The sequence below is a fragment of the Sorex araneus genome, chromosome 9, assembly GCF_027595985.1.
Source record: "Sorex araneus isolate mSorAra2 chromosome 9, mSorAra2.pri, whole genome shotgun sequence".
Lineage (NCBI taxonomy): Eukaryota > Metazoa > Chordata > Mammalia > Eulipotyphla > Soricidae > Sorex > Sorex araneus.
The window spans coordinates 61591914-61615670 of NC_073310.1; the positions used below are offsets into that span (position 1 = coordinate 61591914).

Sequence of the window (23757 nt, forward strand, 5' to 3'; positions counted from 1 at the left end):
ATTTATTTCATTATTTACAATAACCACAAACTGGAAACAACCTAGGTGCCAATTGAAATATGGATAAAGATGAGATAGACAGGTAGATAGATAGATAGATAGATAGATAGATAGATAGATAGATAGACAGGCAGGCAGAAACAATGGTAAAGCATTCAGTTATTTTTTAATTAAAAAAGTCCTGCCATTTGCAACAAGAATAATGGAATGACAGAGTATTGTGCTGGTTAAATAAACCAGAGACATATAAACACATCATTTACTCCTAGGTTAAGTACAGGTTAAAAAAAACCAGATAAATGAAATAAAACAACGATAAATGTTTAGATTATAAAATCAACCTGTGGTTGAAGGGAAAGGGGAAAAGTTGGTGAATAGTTGACAGAGGAAGCACATGTTGATTTTCGATGATGCACATCTGAAACTTACATTATACTGAAGAGTTACCTCAATACAAAAAAAGGTAGTAAAAGTAAAAACGAGTTATTGACTAAAGTGAATGCCTACATAGTATAAAGAATCTTTCATATTCTCCACAGTACTACAATGATATCAAATCCACAGTGACAGCCTGGAAATACCTATTAGTGTGCAAATAGAATAGGTGCTCCTTGCATCTGCCAACTTTCTTTTTTATTGAATTACAGTGAGATACACAGTTACAAAGTTGCTTTTGATTGGATTTCAGTCATATAATGTTTCAACACCTGTCCCTTCAACAGTATACAATTCCCACCACTAATGTCCCCAGTTTCCCCTCCCACCATCACCCTCACACACCTCTATGACAGGCACTTTTCTTCTCTCTCTGTCTCTGTCTCTATCTCTCTATCTCTGTCTATCTCTCTCTCTCTCTTTCTCTCTCCTCTTGGCATCTGCCAGCTTTCATCATTTCCCCCCTTGTCTCCTGTGAGTTGATGGCTCTCATTACCACAGACAGTGGAAAGAAGTCTACTTGCAATGGTCTACATCTGGCCAGATGGCATTAAGTAACTTATGGAAGCCTTCCTGTGCCCTGAATCTGAACCATCTAAACAAAGGAGTCTTTTTGTTTTTTTTTTTTGCTTTTTGAGGTCACACCCTGCGATACACAGTGATTATTCCTGGCTCTACACTCAGGAATTACCCCCGGTGGTGCTCAGGGGACCATATGGGATGCTGGGAATTGAACACAGGTCGGTTGCATGCAAGTCAAATGCCCTACCCACTGTGCTATTGCTCCAGCCCCACAAAGGAGTCTTGAGTGTGTTTCTACTTCAATAAATCCCAAAATGCTGAAAAGCACTTCAACTTGCTAGACTATTATATAAGCTCTTATTTTCTAAAATCAATTTACGATCAGATGGACTTATTAATAATTGCCAAATCTTAAGAGATACAAAGATATTGCATAAATTTGCAACCAACGCCTACCCCAAAGACATTTAAAATCACATAATTGCTAGCAAAGAACATATTTGGGGGTGTGTTGGGCTTTCACTGGATAATGTCTACTAGAATATTTGTTTTACTTCCCAGCTACAGAGAATTCTGCTTCTCTCTGAGTTCTAGAACAGATCTCAAAGACTACTCTCAGGTACGTGGGTAAACCTGGTCTTTCCTTAGTAACTCAAGTATCTGTAGACAACAGTGCAATACTGATTTGCTCTATTACTCCTCAATGGAGCCATTTACAAAGTCTTTTCTTGTCTCAACCCAAATACATTCTTGTAAGTAACTATGTTAGTAGTTAGTAGACTATTATGGATTAAATGACTCATCAGGTTTTATTACTGCTACTGGTCATTACCAGTTTAACAAGTAGTATGCCCCTTTAGTTTGAGAAGACTAAATAATCTCTTTCTGACATACTAACTCAAGTTCTTCTCTGGTATATCTTAATGTCTTACAAAAACCTTATGTCCTTCTACCGAAGGACTGGATTAAAGTAGTTCTGAGAACAAAGGATCAGAGAATAAAAGTATCAATCAGAGAAAACATTTATATCCATAACTAAATCTAACTTTTCCTTATAAGGAAAAGAGAGAAAAGATCTTTTCTAAGAGAGAAAAGATCTAGATTCTTTTTTTTTAATTTATTTTTTTATTGAATCACCATGTTGAAAGTTACAAAGCTTTAAGGCTTAAGAGAAAAGATCTAGATTCTTAACTGGGCTATTTATTTGTGAACTTGACTATGTACAAGAAAATGATGGTCTGATCTAGGAAATGTATAAATAAATAGTAGCACTCTAGCACTGTCATCCAGTTGTTCAATTTGTTTGAGCGGGCACCAGTAACACCTCCATTGTAAGACTTGTTGTTACTGTTTTTGGCATATCTAATATGTCACAGGTAGCTTGCCAGGCTCTGCTCTGTGGGCGGGATAGTCTCGGTAGTTTGCCGGGCTCTCTGAGAGAGATGGAGGAATCGAACAAGGGTCAGCCGCATGCAAGGCAAACACCCTACCCACTGTGCTATGGCTCCAGTCCACAAATTAATAGTAGAATATCAAAGTTATTTAAATGGTGTTAAAAGCCCAGTTACCTCTACCTAGCCATGTCTTCTTCATCTCTCATCTAACATGACAATCAGGGGCTCTATATGGGCACAGGGAAGGAAGATAAAGTGTCACCTCTAAGATATATATATGTATATACATACATATATATATGAGCCATTGCTGCAGTTATCAATTAACCTCAGAAGGGGGCAAAAAATGGGATATATTCGGACAGCATGAGAGGCAACAGAAAGTAAAATTTTCTTAAGTATACAAAGAAGCATGAACTCAAACTAAGACAAGAAAGAGAACCTGACGGAGGCAGGATAGGGAGCAGAAAGAAGGTGGTGATGACAAATTCAGAGGCTTCTTTGGAGCTGTTTGTTTTTGTGTGTTTGTGTGTGTGTGTTGTTTCATTTGCAAATGTAGCTGGTCATGAGCATCCACCCAGGACCTATTCCAAATCAAATCAATCCACCTCTCTTTGATCATATTTTATTTTCATGCCTCTGGTGATACTGTAGGCGGAAGCATGGGCACAATTATCCTAGGAACAGGTTCTTACCTTGTAACACAATCTTGTTTTACCGCTAGAGCCCCAATTCTCCGGGCATCTGGGTTCAGGAGTTGTTGTGGGTTCAGGCGGGCGAGTTACTCCTTCTGCCCAGTGTTTGCACACAAATTTTGCCTTTTCTTCACATCTCAAGACATCCCACAAGCCCCCTGAAATCCCAGTTCTCATGGCAACACACCCTGGCTTTCGTCCTGCAATAAATATGCAAAGGAAAACTCATTGTCTGGGGTCTGTGGAAGGCCGGTTCTGCTCACAGGCAGTCCAAACTGTAATGTCTTTTTGGTCGCTGAGCTATGTGAATTTTTATTTATTTTTTTACATTAAGCTGCAAAACTATCTGAAGAGACATAAAGAAGACATTGAGATGGTCACAGAGATAAGGGAAATGTGAAACGTCACTTATAATAAGGGATTATCAAACCAAAACCACAAAGGTGATATATCATGCCACACCTGTCAAAATGGCCTATGTCAGAAAGATTGGTAATGAGTTTGGGTGAGGATATGGAGAGAGAGGAACTCCCATACCCTACGTGTAAGAATGAAAATTGTTGTACCCTCTATGAAAAAGGGTATGATTTTCCTTAAAAAAAAAATAGAAACAACGTATGACTGAGTGGTACCATTCCCAGGCATTTATCTGAAGGATATGCAAAGGCAAAGTCAAATGGATGCTCACAGTGCCATGTCCACAGTCATATTAACACAAGAGTCAAAATAAAGAACCAAACTAACTGACCATCAGCAGAGAACTGGACAGAGCTGCTGGGGTCTACGTACTCACTGGACTCTTGCCCTGTCATTTAAAAAGGATGAGCCATGCCTCCTAGAACCAAGTGGATGGAATGTGTGCTGACTGTTACTGTCACTGTCCTGTCCTTCCGTTGTTCATTGATTTGCTCGAGCGGGCACCAGTAACATCTCCATTATGAGACTTATTGTTACTGTTTTTGGCATATTCAATACGCCACAGGTAACTTGCCAGGCTCTGCTGTGAGGGCAGGATGCTTTTGGTTGCTTGCTGGGCTCTCCGAGAGGAATGGGGGAATCAAACCCAGGTTGGCTGCATGCAAGGCAAACGCCCTACCCACTGTGCGTTGACTATGCTAAGTAAAATAAGTCAGAAAATGAAAAACAGTCACCAAATGGCTTCACTCATGTGTGAAGCAAACTGGACAGAAAGAATAAAATGTGTAGACTGGGTGAAAACTATGGTGTTAATGGGAGGGAGCACAGGTGGGAGGTGCAAGGCGGGGGTTTCGGGAGGGTGCTTTTTGGCAGTGGGGAGGCACAGAGAGGCAGTAAGCTCTGCTCCTGAAACGTTAGAATGCTGTGGATGGATGTTAAGTCGAATTTAAAAGGGTGTGGGCTGAACTGAGTGTTGGGTGACCAAATATGAGATAACATGTTGAGGAGAGATCCTGTTGGCCTGGGCAGTTGATTAGATTTCTGAACCCTCCTTTACCTTGTGTTTGGGTGACCTTTGTCCCCAAATGAATCGGGATCTCAAATGACATGGTTTGGATAAGACTTTACATTGCTTTCATCTGGCAGGTGGAAAAAATATTTCATGATACAGTAAATTTAGTCAGATCAAGTATACTCTGATAGCAAAAACAATGGTGTGATGTTTCTTTTAAAATTCATTACAACTCATTTCCTTCCTTAGGGCTCATGTAGGTCTCCCAGAAAGGAAGTTGTTCAGACTTTCAAATCAGTCACACCTCTGAGAGTTTGAAGAAGTTACTGATGACTCAGAAATTGCTTCTGCTTCTTAAAGCTCCTATATCACTACTTGTATCTGGTAGGGTTGAGATTTGTGCCAGCTTTAATAGAGAAAAAGGTAATAAAATGTGGAATAAATGCTAATAGTATAGTAGCAGTACTTCAAAATAACATAAAGTTAACCATTTATAATTCCATTTCCAAGCTCTAGGTATTTTTAAACCATAGTAACGAATTCGGAGCTTTGAAAACACTAGAATTCCTTGACACAAGATGGTAAAATCTTCTTTTCTTGTATTTATTTAAAAATCTTACCCTTTTTAAAAATATTTTAAGTGCAGAGATAAAAGGCATATATATTACAATGAATCTCCCTGTCCACTCATTATTCGGTTCCAAGAATTAAAAACACTGTATTTCCATCTTTCTTTAACTTTTTTCCTTTTCAATGGAGGATTTTTAATGAAAAGTTTTACTAGGACAATTGTAGATTTACATAAAGTTATGGTAAATAATGTATAGAATCCTTTGTGCATTTTGCCTCTTTTCTTACATTTAAAATTTAAAGGACAGTAAGAATTGAGCTAACCCTCAACATTCTACAGAGGTACTTCTTTTCCAAAGCATTTTCTCTAAGCTCCATAATTCTCGAGTGCTTTGGTTTGATCCATATTTATTTCCTAGGAACATTCCAGAACTAAGCTCTTAGAATCCTACTGCTGAATGAACAACACCAACAAAGTTAAGGAGTTCAATGTGTAAAGTAATGGTTAGCATTCCTATAAATATTTTGTTAAGCGGGCATTCAATTCTTAATGTACTGTCCACTTATTAAAAAAAACCAAAATCTTTGTTTTTCAGAATGCTGAGTAATGAAACAAGAATCACACTATCCAAAAGACTGATAATGGTCTCTGAATTCACAGCTGAGAATAAAAATGAAAAGATCAGCTGAAGATTATGACTTTTCTAGGCAAAATAGTCAATTTACATATGAGCTATTATTGCTGCTAAGCTTTATCTATCTAGACAGAAAAGATGTGTTCTAAAGGAAGTAGAATTTTCTGGATGTTGTCCTATTAAAAAGTGTTATATGTCATGATACCAGTCCTGAGGAATAGCAAAATTTTTTCAGAGTTCATTTCTGAAACTACAGGGGAATGCAGCTGGATGCTGATCGGGAAGCAGATTGGTTTTGGTGCAAACACTACACTTGGGAGTTTCACAAAATGAGTCTGTACCCATGTGAGGAAACTAGATGTAGTGTAGAGTCATTTAGATGTTCTGAGCTTCAATTTCCACAGGTTTAAAATGAAAATCCTTCCATTTTCTGTGCAGATTTCATATAAGGATACTCAAGCACATACAAAGTTAACCAGGGTGCTGATACCAGCTACTGGGATAATGAAACCCATATAAGGTGATGCTCCCCACCCCCCAAATACAAGAATAGCTTCACTCACAGTAACACTTGCACAGTTTAGTTCCCTTTAGTATAATTATAAGTTTTCAGAAATGAGTTAGCCATTTGAGATATCAATGACCATAGAGGATTTTATAATATTTTTCAAACAGAGCACTATCAGATACCTAGTAATGTCCACTTCCATTTCTTCTCACCTCCCTGCCAACTTACCAGACATTTTTTAAAACAAAAGAAAAAGAATATGATACTGAAATCCCAATGACTTGGTCTCATCTGTTTGGAAAGGAATTACAGATGGTGTCCGAAGGGTGCAGGGCAGGAAGTCAAACCCAAGGATACTGCAGACACGGGCGTACCTGGCATGTCTGAGTTCCAGTGAGTGAACTGCACCTCCTCCCCAATGGTCCACTGAAAGGTCCCCTTGTTCTGTACATCAGAAAGGCCAATCCAGAAGTGCCTCTCAGGACGCATTCCCACCAGGCTAGTCAGAAAGGCTTGCTCATATCTGTAGGAAAGAACAACCTCAATTTCATTTCCATGTCTGTAAATGTCCCTATGCATCAACATCAGAGGCATCTCTATCCTATGTCGAAGCCATGATCTAGTTGGTCATTCAAACAGATTCAGCCTATTTTGATGGTATTTAAATTATTCACATCTTCACAAAGGAAATGTGAGCCTGGGCAATGAGTCATACCATTCAAATGGACTCAAACCATCTCTCTCTATTCCTCACCATCTCTTATGGCCCTGTGCAGAATATTAGAGTCTGAAAAGCACAGAACAAAGCATTCGAGAATTTTTAAGAGGTGTTATTCTTTTAAAACTCAATCCACTTTTCACACATCCTACTCAATTATTGATCAAACAATCTCAGGATCTCTAAGATCACCGGGGATAATACTGATGGAAACATCTGCCTGGATTTTCCCTTCAGCTCTGAAACAGAGAAAAACACTGAGAAGTATAAAACACAGAGCTGAAAGGGTGACGGTGCTTGTGTTGCATTCAGCTGGCCCAGGTTTGATGACCAGCACCACTTATGGTCCCCTGATCCCAGAGGCAAGAGAAGTTCCTGAGCACTGCCAAGAGGGGCCCCCAATGCAAACAAGCAGCATTATGGAGACTCAATCTCTAAAATTGAACTAGGAGCAGAATCACAAGCTCCAACATCCAACACCCCCTCCCCCGCCCTTATATCTCTTCCACATGTTTGGAATAATCCAATAATAATGCCCTGTGGCTGGATGGATTGTAGGTAACCAAAGTTTGTCTTCATTGAACCACTTAGGCAGCAACACAGGAAAAAGCACTCCCTTAGGAGCCCAATAAATCCAGGCCTGCTCTCCCAGAACCAAAGGAAGCAGAGAGAGATAGAGAAGACAGGGAGAAAGAGAGTACGCCAACAAGAGCAACACATTCATTCGACCCTGGTGTGAATCATCATATTCCCTAAAAAGAACAAGTGCCTAAAGTTCAGATTCCTTACCTGAATTTATCTATCCTATAGACACAAACCTAAAATATTATGGAAATCCAGGGCCTGTAGAGATAGTACAGAGGGTAGGGCGCTTGCCTTGCATGAGGCCGACCCCGGTTTGGTTCCCCCTCCCCAACCCAGATGGTCCCCCGAGCACCATCAGAAATAATGTCTGTGTGCAGAGCCAGGATTAAACCCTGAGAATCTCTGGGTGTGACTCCCCCCCAAACACACACATACAAATATTATGGAAATCCAATATCTAAGCACTCCAACAGACCAAAGAATCAATTACAGTGCAGATCAGCACTTGTCCTCCTGGCGTTTTTTTTTCTTAAGACTAGTCAAGTGCAGTAGTGAGAGAACCTCCTGGCATTTTTTAAAAGTGATTTTATTTTATTTATTTATTGCTTTTTGGGTCACACTCAATAATGCTCAGGGGTTACTCCTGGCTCCGCACTCAGAAATTACTCCTGGGGGTGCTCGGGGAACTATATGGGATTGAACATGGGCCGACCATGTGAAAGGCTAATGCTCTACCCATTGTGCTATATCAAGCAGGTCCCCATCCTCCTGGCATTTAAAGATGAGAAGATTTTCTCCTTGTTATGAAGTAAAAATTATACACGTATTCTGATTTTCAGATGTCAGCATTATCTCGGGATACAACAACTTATAGACATTTAATTGCATATAAAATTAGAAACTTGATAAAATTATTTTATCGAAACTATACAAATTTAATATTTTTTCAAAAATAATTTAATGACAATAGCATCCCCTACATTTTACTGGTTCTGCCCCAGAGATCAATAAATTAGACTCATTATATGAAAACCAATCACTTCAAAATTGAGATCAACTTTTAAACTCTTCTTGCAAATTTTTTCCCATTGCTTCAGAAAGAGTCAGGAAAAATAAATAATAAAATCTTAAAGATGGATGAGATGGGAGACCACAAAAGCAACATCAAAATAAAATCCTGTTTTGCTTAATCTTTGAGTAAATCAAGGAATGGAAAGAATCAAATATTCAAGAAATATTTCTACCCTGATTTTTGCTGCATGTAGGAAAAAGGATTTAAAAAATGAGGTTTCTGAGCTAACAAATGTCATTCTCTCTTCTGTTTCAAAGAATTTCACACATGCCAGATCAGAATAAGAAACATTTCTGAGAGTTCTGAGTAACTGAGTATGAATTTATAGTATTAAAATGCAAAAAAAAAGGTTTAGTATATTATGTTACCAAAGATTTTTTTAAAGATTTTTTCCTTGGGTTTTCGGGCTGCGGGGGGCTCCCCTGGAACCCCTGAACTGCCTGCGCTGTGTGGACACGCCTCTGCACCTCTGTAACGCCGAATTCCCAATCAGGAACCGACAAACAGGATCGGGACTCCGCCTACTGGCCCAGGGACACTCTCCCATCAGTTTTCGGGCTGCGGGCAGGGGGGGCTCCCCTGGAACCCCTGAACTGCCTGCACCACGTGGAGGCGCCTCTGCTCCTCTGTAAGGCGGAATCCCCAATCAGGTACTGACAAACAGGATCAGGACTCCGCCTACCAACCCTCTCCCACTGGCCTATCCTGCCCTGTCCCCCAAGAGATTACTGGGGGCTTTGTCTGTAGTGCAGGGGGCGTGGCCTCAAAAGGGGGCGTGGCCACTTGCCAGAGCTGCTGCAGTTTTAATTTTTCTTACATTACATACTCTATAACCTAGTTCTTCGAAAATCACCCTGGCCATCTAAATCATTTTTCACAAAAATAGTCCTTTAGCCGAGTTGTGCTTCACCAAAGCTATCAGTGGACAATAGAATTTCCAGAAACTCCTCATAAAGACAGCATAGCCTTAAATCATCACTAAAGGCCCTACATAAACCAAGAGGAGAGTCTGAAAATAAGGAAGTATTCTGGAATTGGAACAAAGCCTCCAACATCAACTTAGCACCAACAGAATCCCTCCCCCCGCCCCGGGAGAAAGAGCGAATAGGGATAGACAACTAGAAGGCTACAACTCTAGACTTCCACAACAATATGAAGAAACAGCGAAAATCCCCTCCACAAAGAGAAGATGAAGAACAGATTCCAGAAATCTCCAAAGGGTCCACCCACATACTGGACCTCTTAGAAAAAGATTTCAGAGAAGAAATCTTGAAGAGAGTCGATGTTCTGAAAGCATCCATGGAACAGACGAACAATAAATTAAGGGAGGAGATGAATGATGCTTTGGAACGGTCAACCAAGAAAATGCAAGAAGAAATGAGATCAGAAATTTCAAAGCTACAAACAGATGTCACAAAGCTACGAACAGAAGTCACACAAACAAAGGAGTCGGTAGATGAATTAAAAATCTCAGTAGGTGCCCTCAACAGTAGAATGACTACAGCCGAAGACAGAATCAGCGACCTTGAAGATGAGCTGCAGAAAGCTTACAGACAACAACAAATAATGGCAAAAGACCTCAAAATGGCTATAGAGAGAATCAGAGTCCTTGGGGATGACTTCAAGAGGAACAACATAAGAATCATTGGAGTACCAGAAGCACAGGGAAGTAATCCCAATGAAAAAAAAACATAGTCAAAGACATCATTGCCAAGAATTTCCCAGAACTGGAGAAGGCAGGTATCCAGATCCAAGGAGTCTGAAGAGTACCAGCAAAAAGAGACCTGAATAAAAAGACTCCAAGGCATATTATAGTCAAAATGACAGACACAGTGGATAGAGACACAATTCTGCAAGCAACAAGGTCAAAGAAGGAAAACACATTCAAAGGAGCATCCCTCAGATTTACAGCAGACCTATCAGAGGAAACCCTCCGAGCCCGAAGACAATGGTGGGACATAGTGAAAAAACTCAACGAAATGAATGCCTCACCAAGAATACTTTATCCGGCTAAACTCTCACTCAAACTCGAAGGAACCATACACTATTTCTCGGATAAACAACAGCTCAGGAACTTCATAGACTCAAAACCAAACTTAAAAGAAGGACTAAAGGGGCTATTGTAAGTCAAGGAAGAACCCCACAAGAACAACAAACCCCACAGAAAGATGACACAAAACCCCATGACAATAATCTATCTCAATATCAATGGCCTAAATGCACCAATTAAGAGACATGGAGTGGCAAAATGGATTCAGAAACTAAACCCAACATTCTGCTGCCTGCAAGAAACACACGTATATGCACCTAATGAGAGACCTGCTAAATACTTAAAACAACTCCTAACAGACTTTAAGGAGGACATCACTAACAGCACAATAGTAGTTGGAGACTTCAACACTGCCCTATCACCTGTAGATAGATTGACAAGAACAAAACTCAGCAAGGAAACACGGACTCTGAAGGAAGAAATAGAAGAGAGAGGCCTAATAGACCTATACAGGGCTTTACACCCCCAAAAGAAAGAATACACATTCTTTTCCAGTGCACATGGAACATTCTCCAAAATAGACCGTGTACTGGGCCACAAAACATACCTCAATAAAATCAGAAAAATAGAAATTGTATCAACTATCTTCTCAGACCACGATGCACTGAAGATAGAAGCTAATCACACACAGACGCAGAGAATCAAAGCAAACAACTGGAAATTAAACAGCTCAATGTTGAACAATAAGTGGGTCAGGAAGGAAATCAAGGAAGAAATCAAGAGATACCTAGAAACAAATGAGAATGAAGACACAAGCTACCAGAACCTATGGGATGCAGCTAAAGCTGTGTTAAGGGGAAAATTTATAGCTCTGCAAGCATTCCTTAGGAAGGAAGAAAGGGCCTACATAGATAGCTTGACTTCACAGCTTAAGGCCTTAGAAAAGAACCAGAAAAAGGAACCCAAACCAGACTGAAGGAAAGAAATAATAAAAATTAGAGCAGAAATTAACGACATGGAAACCCAGAAAACAATCCGAAAGGTCAATGAAACCAAGAGCTGGTTCTTTGAGAAAATAAACAAGATTGACAAACCTCTAGCAAGACTCACAAAGAAAGAGAGAGAGAGAACCCTAATAAATCGAATCAGGAATGAAAAGGGGGACATCACAACAAAAACCAACGAAATTCAAAAGATTATCAGAGACTACTTCGAAAGCCTGTATACCACGAAACAAGAGAACCTAAAAAAAATGGATGAATTCCTTGATTCCTACAATCTCCCAAGACTGAACAAAGAAGACTTGGAATACCTGAATAGACCCATTAATATTAAGGAAATTGAAACTGTAATCAAAAATCTCCCCAAAAACAAAAGTCCAGGTCCAGATGGATTCACTGGTGAATTCTTCCAAACGTTTAAAGAAGACCTGTTGCCAGTTCTCCTCAAGCTTTTCCAGGAAATTGAAAAAACAGGAACTCTCCCAAACAGTTTCTATGAAGCACACATCTCCCTAATCCCAAAAGCAAACAAGGACACCACTAAGAAAGAAAATTATAGACAAATATCCCTGATGAACACTGATGCGAAGATCCTCAACAAAATATTAGCAAATAGGATCCAACAACTCATCAAGAAGATCATACACCATGACCAAGTGGGATTCATCCCAGGGATGCAAGGATGGTTTAACATTCGGAAATCAATCAACATAATCCATCATATCAACAAAAGTAAAGATAAAAACCATATGATCATATCAATAGATGCGGAGAAAGCATTTGACAAGATGCAGCATCCGTTCATGATGAAAACCCTCACCAAAATGGGTTTTGGAGGAACTTTCCTCAAAATAGTCAAAGCCATCTACCACAAGCCTACAGCAAGCATTATCCTCAATGGGGAAAAACTAAGGGCCTTTCCTCTAAGATCATGCACAAGGCAAGGATGCCCACTCTCACCACTTCTCTTCAATATAGTACTGGAAGTACTTGCAATAGCCATTAGACAAGAAAAAGAGATTAAGGGCATCCAGATAGAAAAGGAAGAAATCAAACTCTCACTATTTGCAGACGATATGATACTATACCTAGAGAAGCCTAAAGCCTCTACAAAGAAACTCTTAGAAACAATAGACTTATATAGTAAAGTTGCAGGCTACAAAATCAATACCCAAAAATCCATGGCCTTCCTATATACAAACAATGAGGCAGAGGAAAGGGACATGAAAAAAGCAATCCCATTCACAATCGTGCCCCAGAAAATCAAGTACCTCGGAATCAGCTTAACGTAAAGGACCTCTACAAAGAAAACTATAAAACGCTGCTCCATGAAATAAAAGAGGACATGAGGAAATGGAAACATATACCCTATTCATGGATAGGGAGAATCAATATTGTCAAAATGGCAATACTCCCCAAAGCATTATACAGATTCAACGCGATCCCTATAAGGATACCCATGACATTCTTCAAAGAAATGGATCAAGCAATCCTAAAATTCATATGGAACAACAAACGCCCATGGATAGCCAAAACAATTCTTGGGAAAAAAATGATGGGAGGCATCACCCTCCTCAACCTAAAACTATACTACAAAGCGATAACAATTAAAACAGCATGGTACTGGAACAAAGGCAGAGCTGCAGACCAATGGAACAGGGTGGAATATCCCTACACACAACCCCAAATGTATGATCATCTAATCTTTGATAAGGGAGCAAGAGATGTGAAGTGGAGCAAGGAAAGCCTCTTTAACAAATGGTGCTGGCATAACTGGACAACCACATGCAAAAATATGGGCTTAGACCTCGACCTGTCACCATGCACAAAAGTCAGATCAAAACGGATTAAAGACCTCAACATCAGACCACAAACCATAAGGTACATTGAAGACAAGGTCAGCAAAACCCTCCACGATATTGAAGATAAAGGTATCTTCAAAGATGACACGGAACTAAGCAATCTAGTAGAAACAGAGATCAACAGATGGGACTACATTAAACTAAAAAGCTTCTGCACCGTAAAAGATACAGTGACCAGAATACAAAGACTGTCTACAGAATGGGAAAGGATATTTACACAATACCCATCAGATAAGGGGTTGATGTCAATGGTATAAAAAGCACTGGTTGAACTCTACAAGAAGAAAACATCCAATCCCATCAGAAAATGGGGCGAAGAAATGAACAGAAACTTTCCCAAGGAAGAGATACGAATGGCCAAAAGGCACATGAAAAAGTGCTCCACATCACTAATCATCAGGGAGATGCAGATCAAAACAACCATGAGATACCACCTCACACCACAGAGACTAGCACACATCCAAAAGAACAAAAGCAACCACTGTTGGAGAGGATGTGGGGAGAAAGGGACCCTTCTACATTGCTGGTGGGAATGCCGACTAGTTCAGCCCTTTTGGAAAACAATATGGACGATTCTCAAAAAATTAGAAATTGAGCTCCCATTTGACCCAGCAATACCACTGCTGGGAATATATCCCAGAGAAGCAAAAACGTATAGTCGAAATGACATCTGCACTTATATGTTCATCGCAGCACTGTTTACAATAGCCAGAATCTGGAAAAAACCCGAGTGCCCTAGAACAGATGACTGGTTGAAGAAACTATGGTACATCTATACAATGGAATACTATGCAGTTGTTAGAAAAAATGAGATCATGAACTTTGCATATAAGTGGATCGGCATGGAAAGTATCATGCTAAGTGAAATGAGTCAGAAAGAGAGAGACAGACATAGAAAGATTGCACTCATCTGTGGAATATAGAATAAAAGAGTAGGAGACTAACACCCAAGAATAGTAGAAATAAGTACCAGGAGGTTGACTCCATGGCTTGGAAGCTGGCCTCACATTCTGGAAAAAGGCAGCTCAGATAGAGAAGGGAACACCAAGTAAAATGTGGTTGGAGGCCACTCGGGAGAAGGGTGTAGCGTGCTGAATGTAGACTAGAGACTGAATACAATGGCCACTCAACACCTTTATTGCAAATCACAACACCTAATTAGAGAGAGAGAACAAAAGGGAAGACCCTGCCACAGTGAAGGGGGGAGGGGGGGAGATGGGATGGGGGGGTGGGAGGGACGCTGGGTTTATTGGTGGTGGAGAATGGGCACTGGTGAAGGGATGGGTTCTCGAACTTTGTATGAGGGAAACATGAGCACAAAAATGTATAAATCTGTAACTGTACCCTCAATGTGACTCACTAATAAATAAATTTTTTAAAAAAAGATTTTTTCCTTAACTTTATAAACCATACTTGGAAGATCACGTGCAATTTATTTAGAAATTCAAGCACATGGATGCTTAGGTTTGGTGGGGGGAAGATTTGATTATTTGACATATTTCTAGATAAAATCAAAAATCACTGTAGAGCTCACAGATGTGACTCAAGTGGCTGAACCCATGCCAAACATGTCCATAGCCTTGGGTTCAATCCCCAGCATTGACAGGTGTGCCCCCCCACCCTCGTGACTGAAATGAATCACAACAACTGAAATAAATCAACTGAAACCAAATCCCTACATACCTGTCTTCAACAGTTGTGAGGTAAGCCTTCTCACTGGCACAAGTCTGGTTTGCTTCTGCAAACGTTGAGAGTGAGTGACCAATCATATAGCAGTAAAAACCATGTCTTTTCCAGCCCTAGAAAGCAGATGGTCATGCATATTTAATGAATAGTCTTATCTAATAGCTCTTCTATCATGAAACATAAGTTGCTAAACAACAGAAATGTTTCAAGAACACAAATCTGCAATTATTTGAGTGTCATGACAATCATTTATACCAACAGCAGTATTGTTGCTCAGATGACAAGTTATGACATAAAAGAAGAGAGGACAAATATTCACTCTACATCTGATGTATCCCCACCCCCGGAAAGATTGGTCTGTGAAAACATTTACCAAAGAAACAAAACAAGTATTGCTTCAATTTCAGTTCTCGAGTGGGTAACCAAGGGAAACAAACATAGAACAGCAAACCAAATTGCCTACGGAGGTCACCAGCAGACCACGAGGAACAATCTGCCTCATCTGGTCCTAAGAGAACTCTGAACTCTGGAAGCCTGATTTAAGGTGGTTTCTCCTTAGTTTCAAGCATTTGTAACTTTTAAATGAAAAATAACTGTAACACTGTCACTGTAGCACTGTCATCCCGTTGTTCATAGATTTGCTGGAATAAGTACCAGTAACGTCTCCATTGTGAGACTTGTTGTTACTGTTTTTGGCATATCGAATAAGCCACGGGTAGCTTGCCAGGCTCTGCCGTGCAGGCAGGATACTCTCGGTAGCTTGCCGGGCTCTCTGAGAGGGACGAACACTGGTTGACTGCATGCAAGGCAAACATCCTACCCGCTGTGCTATCACTCCAATCCATGAAATGGTAAATAATAATAATAATAATAACAATAATAATAATAATAATAATAATGGTTACCAGGTGTTGCATGTCCTTTTCGGGGCAGGGGGTGGCAGTGAAACCACTGTTGGGGAGTTACTACGATGAAAGACATATGACTTTCCCTGCTTCACAGTAGGCGAAAAATTGCATACCAAAGTTTGAGAGAAAGAAAATTTTCCAGGTACCAAAAATGAGTGGAAAATTGATAGATGGAATGGCGGAGGGGGCAGAGAACTAATTTGAGATTGTGGCGACAGAGCATGCTCTATAACTTAGTTCAGCATCAATGGCTAAGGTGCTGGGGCAATTGTGGCCACACACCATGCACTGAGACAGAGAGATAGCCAAGAGGTGTTACCAAAAGTTACTATCCACCATGGGCAGTCGTCTCTGGAAAGATGAGGAGCCCATACGGGAATGACACAGATGCTCGGCTTTTAATGGGGCTCTGGGTGTAGGAAAAAACAAATTCTGCTTGAAGATAAACACTGAATTGTGAGAGCTTCTAGCTTTCTAGTCTTACTTTCTCTGACATTCTATATCAGCTGTTTTCGATTGTTTGTACAGTCCTACATGGGGTTTCCTGAATTTGAATTCTTTGTTATTCGAATGATCACAGTCTGACCCTCTTGGAAAGAACATTTGTTTCTTCTTTATTTTTGTCCAAGAGAAGTGAGAAAAGGAAAAAGAGGAAGATGAGCGAGGCAGCAATCGGGATAGGAAAAGGACCCACGTACAGCCCGTTCTGAGTGATACGGCCTTTCAGAACAAGGCTTTCCAGGGACCCTTCAGCTGAGCCTCCAAGAGACACGAGGCCTGCGGGAAGCACCTCTCCCGGGAGGCTGGGCCTCCATGGTGTGTCCTGGCATTATTCAGCTACCCCACCCCTACCAGTCAGCCCCAGTCTTCTGCTTCCCGCTGCAGGATTCTGCTGATACTCATGAATATACTAGAAACAGGGGGGGTGGGGGGGGACGAATGAGGAGCTTTTGTTATCTGCAACTTTAAAGTGACCTGGAAATCTGCTAAAATGGCTCTCTCTGGGCCCATCCCTTCCAATACCAACTTGACACAGCCTCTCTCCGGGTCTGCCTTCATCTTAGTGCCCTCACCAGACTCGATCAATTGACAGTCTTTCCCTCAGAGTCTTCTGAAGGGAGTTCAAATCCCAAGTAAACTGGAGAGATTTCCTGAAGAAAGAGAACGAGGCCAGCCAATGCCAGCACCGACAGGTCGTCACGTGTCCATCAGGGGCATCAAGCAATCGCTCCGACCAGAGTCAGCCCATCCCCATCACCTCCTACTCGCCGAGATGACATCAAATTTTGGACACCCCAGTACTCACCTTCCGGCAGCCAGGGTCCACTTGCACTGGTCCGGGACTCTGGCCTTGTGACTTCATCTTACAGATGTAGCCCAGAAGTTTCTCACAGGCCCGGTCAGCCCAGAGCCCATCCTGAGGAGAAAAGCCAGGAGACAAAGACCCAACAATCAGCTTGCGTTCTGACACTTTCTCCCTGGCAAAGTGCCCTCGGAGAGTCAACTTTTGTCCAGAGAAAGTGGCGTCTATGAAAAGGAAAGGGCGCTTTACGACAGGAAATCCTGCTCTGGCTTTAGAGATGTAAAAGGAGATTGTGTCCCTGGCGATGTTTTTCTATGTGAGGCGCCCTCGGCACAGAGTAAGAAAGCGCTAGGGAGAAATTAGAGACGCTTGGAAGCAAGGTTGGAGGAGGTGGTGTGGACAGATTTGCGAGCAGTCTCCTTGGCAAGCCGACAGTCAGCGCTTAACCAAGAGAAGAGAAAGTCATGGGGAAGTGCCCCCACAAGAAGTCGAACTCAAAGAGACCCCCGAAACCAGGGATCCCTCCACCCTTCTTCCTCTTTTTTGCAGATAAATTAATTCCTGGCCGTCCACAGGCCCCGCCCTCCCAGTACTTCTGAGCTCATCTGCTCCCACTTCCTCAGAGCTGAGGACATGGGGGAGACCCTCTTCCTTCCCTGAACTGGACACACCTGTTACGTGTTCCCAGTGGGGGCTCCCTCTCATCCTGCATGTCTCACTCAGGATCAACTCCCCACCCCACCCCCAGCCTACCTCCATCCAGCACTCATCCTTTTTCAGCAGAAGGATCCTTAAGACTTGCAAAGTTGGAGCAAGAGAGTGACAGAGAGACAGAGACAGAGGTAGAAAGAGACAGAGAGAGAGAGGGAGAGAGTGTGTGCTCCAAGTGTGGAGCACAGACTTTGCATGCATGACACCCAGGGACTGGTCTGCAGCTCCTCACAGTCCTCTGAGCACCCCCAGGATTGACCTCCCCTCCCCTCAGCACAGAGGACAGAGCCTGGAATAGTGCCCAATCACAGCGGGGCCGCGGGGTGGGGGGGGGGGCTAAGCCACCCACCTCCAGCTTGCACATAAGGGCTGCCACTCCCCAGCTGAAGCTGTGTCTCCTCAACTTCATGCGGGTGGCCCCCACCCCCTAACCACGCTCCTGGTCAGATCGCCCCCTGGGCTCTGCTTGTCTGAGGCTGTCTGACTTCCCTTCTCACACACCTCTCTGCCAGTTCTTTGGGTGGGTCATATCTGCTCTTAAGCGTTCACTCAATCACCATAAAAGCAATCACAATGGCAATGGTGGTAGTGAAAATAATGGAGCAAAAAAGTCAGGGCCAGATGCAGAGTGTTAGGGCCAGACACAGCATCTGTGATTGGACACTATTCCAGGCTCCATTGTCTGTGCTAAGGGGAGGGAGTTCAGCCCGGGGGGGCGCGCAGAGGACTGTGAGGTGCTGCAGACCAATTCCGGCGTCTGTAGCCCCCACCCTGTGAGTGGGGCACACTTCCTACACCTCTTTTGAAAATGGAGAAAGAAGCTGAGCATCAAGCCCCACCTGGTTCAATTTTGGTTTTTCACCAGAGAGAATCTGATGATATTGTTCTTCATTAGCCATATTTAGGAAACAGAACAGGGTTAGGGATGTGGCTCAATGGCAGATGGATGGAGTAATGGGGAAGATCTAAGTAGATCTTACTTTGTATGTGTGGAACCCTGGGTTTGATTCTCAGTACCACAACACACACACAGAGCATGGAAGCAATCTTTTCATATCTGACAGCACTATCTGACTCTCTCTGACTCTTTTAATCTTTGAAAAATCCCCATTGCTCATCGATTTGCTTGAGCGGACACCAGTAACATCTCCATCGTGAGACTTGTTTGTTAATGTTTTGGGCATGTTGAATACACCGCGGGTAGCTAGCTTGCCAGGCCCTGCCGTGTGGGCAAGATACTCTCAGTAGCTTGCTGGGCACTCCAAGAGGGGCGGAGGAATCGAACCCAGGTCGGCCGCATGCAAAGCGAATGCCCCACTTGCTGTGCTATCGCTCCAGCCACCATCTTTGAAAAATAACAATAATAATTGTAACCTTACAGGGACAGATTCCAAGCTGTGGGTGCCCAGGATATAAATGTGGCTATACTAACCCAAGATAATCAGCCAAAAGTTGAATCGATGCTCTGATTTCATCTGTTGCATCCTATATCTAAAGCATCGTATGTCTTTAGACGCCAGCATAGGAACAATCTGACTATTGTCATTGGTTAATTTCATCCCAGAACCAAAAGTTTCTGTTGATTTCCTTAACCCTACTTAATATTTTACTTGATGAGCTAATTTAGACTCAAAAAAAAAAAACCCTTAAGTTAAATGTTGGTTCAACCTGCATCTATGCCAATGAACCTAGAATAACAACAACTGAAACAGCCACAGCATGTCGGAAATGCAGCACCAAGCAGACGTCTCTGAACACTGGTACCCAGGCTGCCTCACCTTGCCTTTCATCACAGTGCAATCCTCCTGCCTGTTGTTTTCATGGCTTGGTTCTCCGCGGAGCCATTTGGTGAACGTCACAGGGGTTCCGTCACTCCATTCAAAGTACATTTGAATCTTGATGTCATTTAACCCGATCCATAGCTCATCGTTGGGCTCTAAACAGGAAGAAAAGATCACCATCATTTGCATGATTTTCTTCCCCTCACACCAAGAGATTCTCAGGAAAGGAAGACCTTGTGCTTTCCTCATAAATCACATCTGTTGCCCTGAATGTCATAATCACCACAAAAGACCATTCTCTGGAGTGTGAGACAGGTCTACACGCTTCAGACTGACACGTCAAGGACATTTCGAGCTGCCACCTTGAGTTGAAAGGTGGAGCGTATTCTTTGCATGGTGAAAATCCTTGTTCATTTGCTGTGCGAGTGTGAATCCTAGCTTGTGGGGACAGCAAAAATGAAATTGAGGTTGGACTGTCATTACCCTCTATTTTGTCAAACTTCTTTTTCCTTACAAATAACACACAGCAAACTTACCGTGTGCAGAGTATTGAAAATGTGGTTGCTGATTTATGCTTGGCGCTACTTGCCTAGGACTAAATATTATACATTTTTCAAAATAAGGAATATATTAAGAAACACTTTCCTTTTAGTGACTATATTATTATCCATTGTGTTCTGGGTGAAAATAATCTGGACAAGGAGAAGAGGCATAAACTGTCTCCTAACATTTGGCCCTTACTAATTAGTCTAGAAGTCATCATATAATCACTTTCACCATAAAATAATCAGAAAAAATAAACAAGTAAAAAATCGAAACAAACTACCCAATTTCACCACCCTTCATCGAAATTCAGATGTCTGAAACAACAGAACAGCCACAGCAGCAAAGGGCGCACTGTCATAGCACTGTAGCTCTGTCATCCTGTTGCTCATCAATTTGCTCGAGTGGGCACCAGTAACATCTCCATTGTGAGACTTGCTGTTACTGTTTTTGGCATATCAAATATGCCATGGGTAGCTTGCCAGGCTCTGGTGTGCAGGCAAGATACTCTCGGTAGCTTACCAGGCTCTCCGAGAGGGACGGAGGAATCAAAACCTGCTGGCCACATGCAAGAAAAACGCCCTACCTGCTGTGCTTTCGCTCCAATCCACCCAATAGTACATTTTGAAAATTCTACGAAGAACCTGGTTGATTTCCTCAGAAGCAATAATCCTAAAGTTCCAAAGATCATTACTAAAATGAAACACAATTAAAGACCTGAGATTGCACAGCTAAAAGGATACATTTCCATATTTTAAAAATCAATGAAAAATATAAAGTTTCTTATCTAATTTGTGCTACCAGGAATTTTCCCATGAGCATTTGATTTAATGTCACCAAATTATAAATCCATACCAAATGATTGTTAAGATGAATACCGTCATGGAACAAGAACAAAATGTCACACGGGATAAGAATTTCCCTAAATGGCAAGGTCTCTTCCTCCTCAGAGATGCCACTCAACCTTGCTTTTGGAGAAGTCTTTTCCTGGCCCAGGGCCAGCCCAGCAGATGTTTCCAGAGTCTTAGGCATGAAGGACAGGGCCAGGATGATATTTTTCCCCTTTCACTTAATTTGGCAAATCACAATCTTTTTAACAATAATCTTCAATACTGACTCAAAGGACTAGAGTTCAATGAAATGATGAAAGTCTAATTCCAAACCCCACAATCAGAATCCAAGCCCCATAATTAGAATGAAGTGAGACGTTTTTCTCTCCTTCCCTTACAGCTTCTATAATGCCCCCGGCACAACTCTGGCCCCACAAAAATGCATAAGAGGAATTTAGTACCCATTGAGTGGGTAGGATTCAGTTGGTGAAGCTGTCTTAGCTGATATAGCCCTAATTTCACGTGCAGGTCCCAACTTAGATACTGTAGGTCCGGGGATCATATAAGAAACACCTCAGGACCATCCCTCGGCCACGCCTTCTCGTCCCCCACTTCCCGCTGCTGTCTGCGTCCCCCGAGTTTCTGAAGCCACTCCCCACCCACCCTGCGCACCCCGTCTCCCGAACCGGCTTGTAACTGCGCACGTCCTTCAGGTACGAGGACCATCCCTCGGCCACGCCTTCCCGTCCCCCACTTCCCGCCGCCGTCTGCGTCCCCCGAGTTTCTGAAGCCACTCCCCGCCCACCCTGCGCACCCCGTCTCCCGAACCGGCTTGTAACTGCGCACGTCCTTCAGGTACAAGGACCATCCCTCGGCCACGCCCTCCCGTCCCCCCCATCAACAGGAAAACACTGGGGGCGTGGCCTGTGTCTTAGTGGGCGTGGTCTCAAAGTGGGCATGGCCTACTTTTGGAGCGGCCAACACTAACGCGGCCGCAGTTATTCTTTGCTACCTCAGCTCAATCGGTACTGTGTATTCCTTTGAAAATTCACTTTTGCGATCTCAAACACTTACGCAAAATAGCCATTAGCTTAGGCTGACAGTATAAAAGCTATCAGTGAATAAGGGAAGTTTAGCACAATTGGAGCCCCTTCTTCCCACAAAAAGGAAGAGGAATAAATAACTACAAAGTTCCAACTCTATACTTCCGTGACAATATGAAGAAGCAGCGAAAATCCCCTCCGCGAAGAGAGGGGGAAGAAAAGATACCAGAAACCTCAACGGGCTTCTCACATCTACGACCTCTCAGATAAACAATTCAGAGAGGAAATCTGGAGGAGAGTCTACGTACTCCAAGCAAATATGGAACAGACATCTAATAAATTAAGGGAGGAGATGAATGAAGCGCTGGAACGGTCTACCAAGAAAATCCAGGAAGAAATGAGAGCAGAAATGAGAGCAGAAATTTCAAACATTCAAACGGAAGTCTCACAAATAAAGGAATCAGTAGACGAAATAAAAATCTCACTAGATGCCCTCAACAGTAGAATGACTACAGCCGAAGACAGAATCAGTGATCTGGAAGATGAGCTGCAGAAAGCTTATAGACAACAACAAATCATGGCCAAAGACCTCAAAATGGCTATAGAGCAAATCAGAGCCCTGGGGGATGACTTCAAGAGGAACAACATAAGAATCATTGGAGTACCAGAACCGCAGGGAAGCAACCCCAATGAAAAAAACACAGTCAAAGATATCATTGCTAAGAAATTCCCAGAGCTGGAGAAGGCAGGCATCCAGATACAAGGAGTCCGAAGAGTACCAGCAAAAAGAGACCCGAATAAAAAGACCCCAAGGCATATCATAGTCAGAATGACGGATACCATGGATAGAGACACAATTCTGCAAGCAGCAAGGTCAAGGAAGGAAATCACATACAAAGGAGCACCCCTCAGATTTACGGCCGATCTGTCAGAAGAAAGCCTCCGAGCCCGAAGACAATGGTGGGACATAGTGAAAAAACTCAACGAAATGAATGCCTCACCAAGAATACTTTATCCGGCTAAACTCTCACTCAAACTCAAAGGAACCATACACTACTTTTCGGATAAACAACAGCTCAGGAACTTCATAGACTCAAAACCAATCTTTAAAGAAGGTCTAAAGGGGCTACTGTAAGACAAGGAGGAGCCCCATAAGAACAACAAATCCCACAGAAAGATGACACAAAACCACAGCACAATAATCTCTCTCAATGTCAGTGGCCTAAATGCACCTATCAAGAGACACAGAGTGGCTAAATGGATCCGGAAATTAAACCCAACATTCTGTTGCCTGCAAGAAACACACCTGAACAAACAGAGTAAACATAGACTCAAAGTCAAAGGATGGAAAACAATCCTGCAAGCAAACAACCCCCTTAAAAAAGCTGGAGTGGCCATCCTAGTATCCGACAACATAGATTTCAGGATGAAAAAGATCAAAAGGGACAGCGAAGGTCATTTTCTGTTTATCAAGGGATATGTACAACAGGAAGAAATCACACTCTTAAACGTATATGCTCCTAACGAACGACCGGT

At 42.2% G+C, this 23757-nt stretch overlaps 1 protein-coding gene across 1 annotated transcript in view; it reads right to left on the reverse strand.

Annotated features, from left to right (window-relative positions):
- MRC1 (mannose receptor C-type 1) overlaps positions 1–23757 on the reverse strand; it is a 110833-nt gene that overhangs the window by 38807 nt on the left and 48269 nt on the right. Inside the window, exons 8-12 of the mRNA XM_055147082.1 lie at positions 19803–19960; positions 17317–17427; positions 15100–15215; positions 6563–6711; positions 3047–3246 (exon numbers count right to left, since the gene is read on the reverse strand). Coding sequence (XP_055003057.1) covers positions 3047–3246; positions 6563–6711; positions 15100–15215; positions 17317–17427; positions 19803–19960 — 734 coding nt within the window. The remainder of the gene's footprint in view (positions 1–3046; positions 3247–6562; positions 6712–15099; positions 15216–17316; positions 17428–19802; positions 19961–23757) is intronic.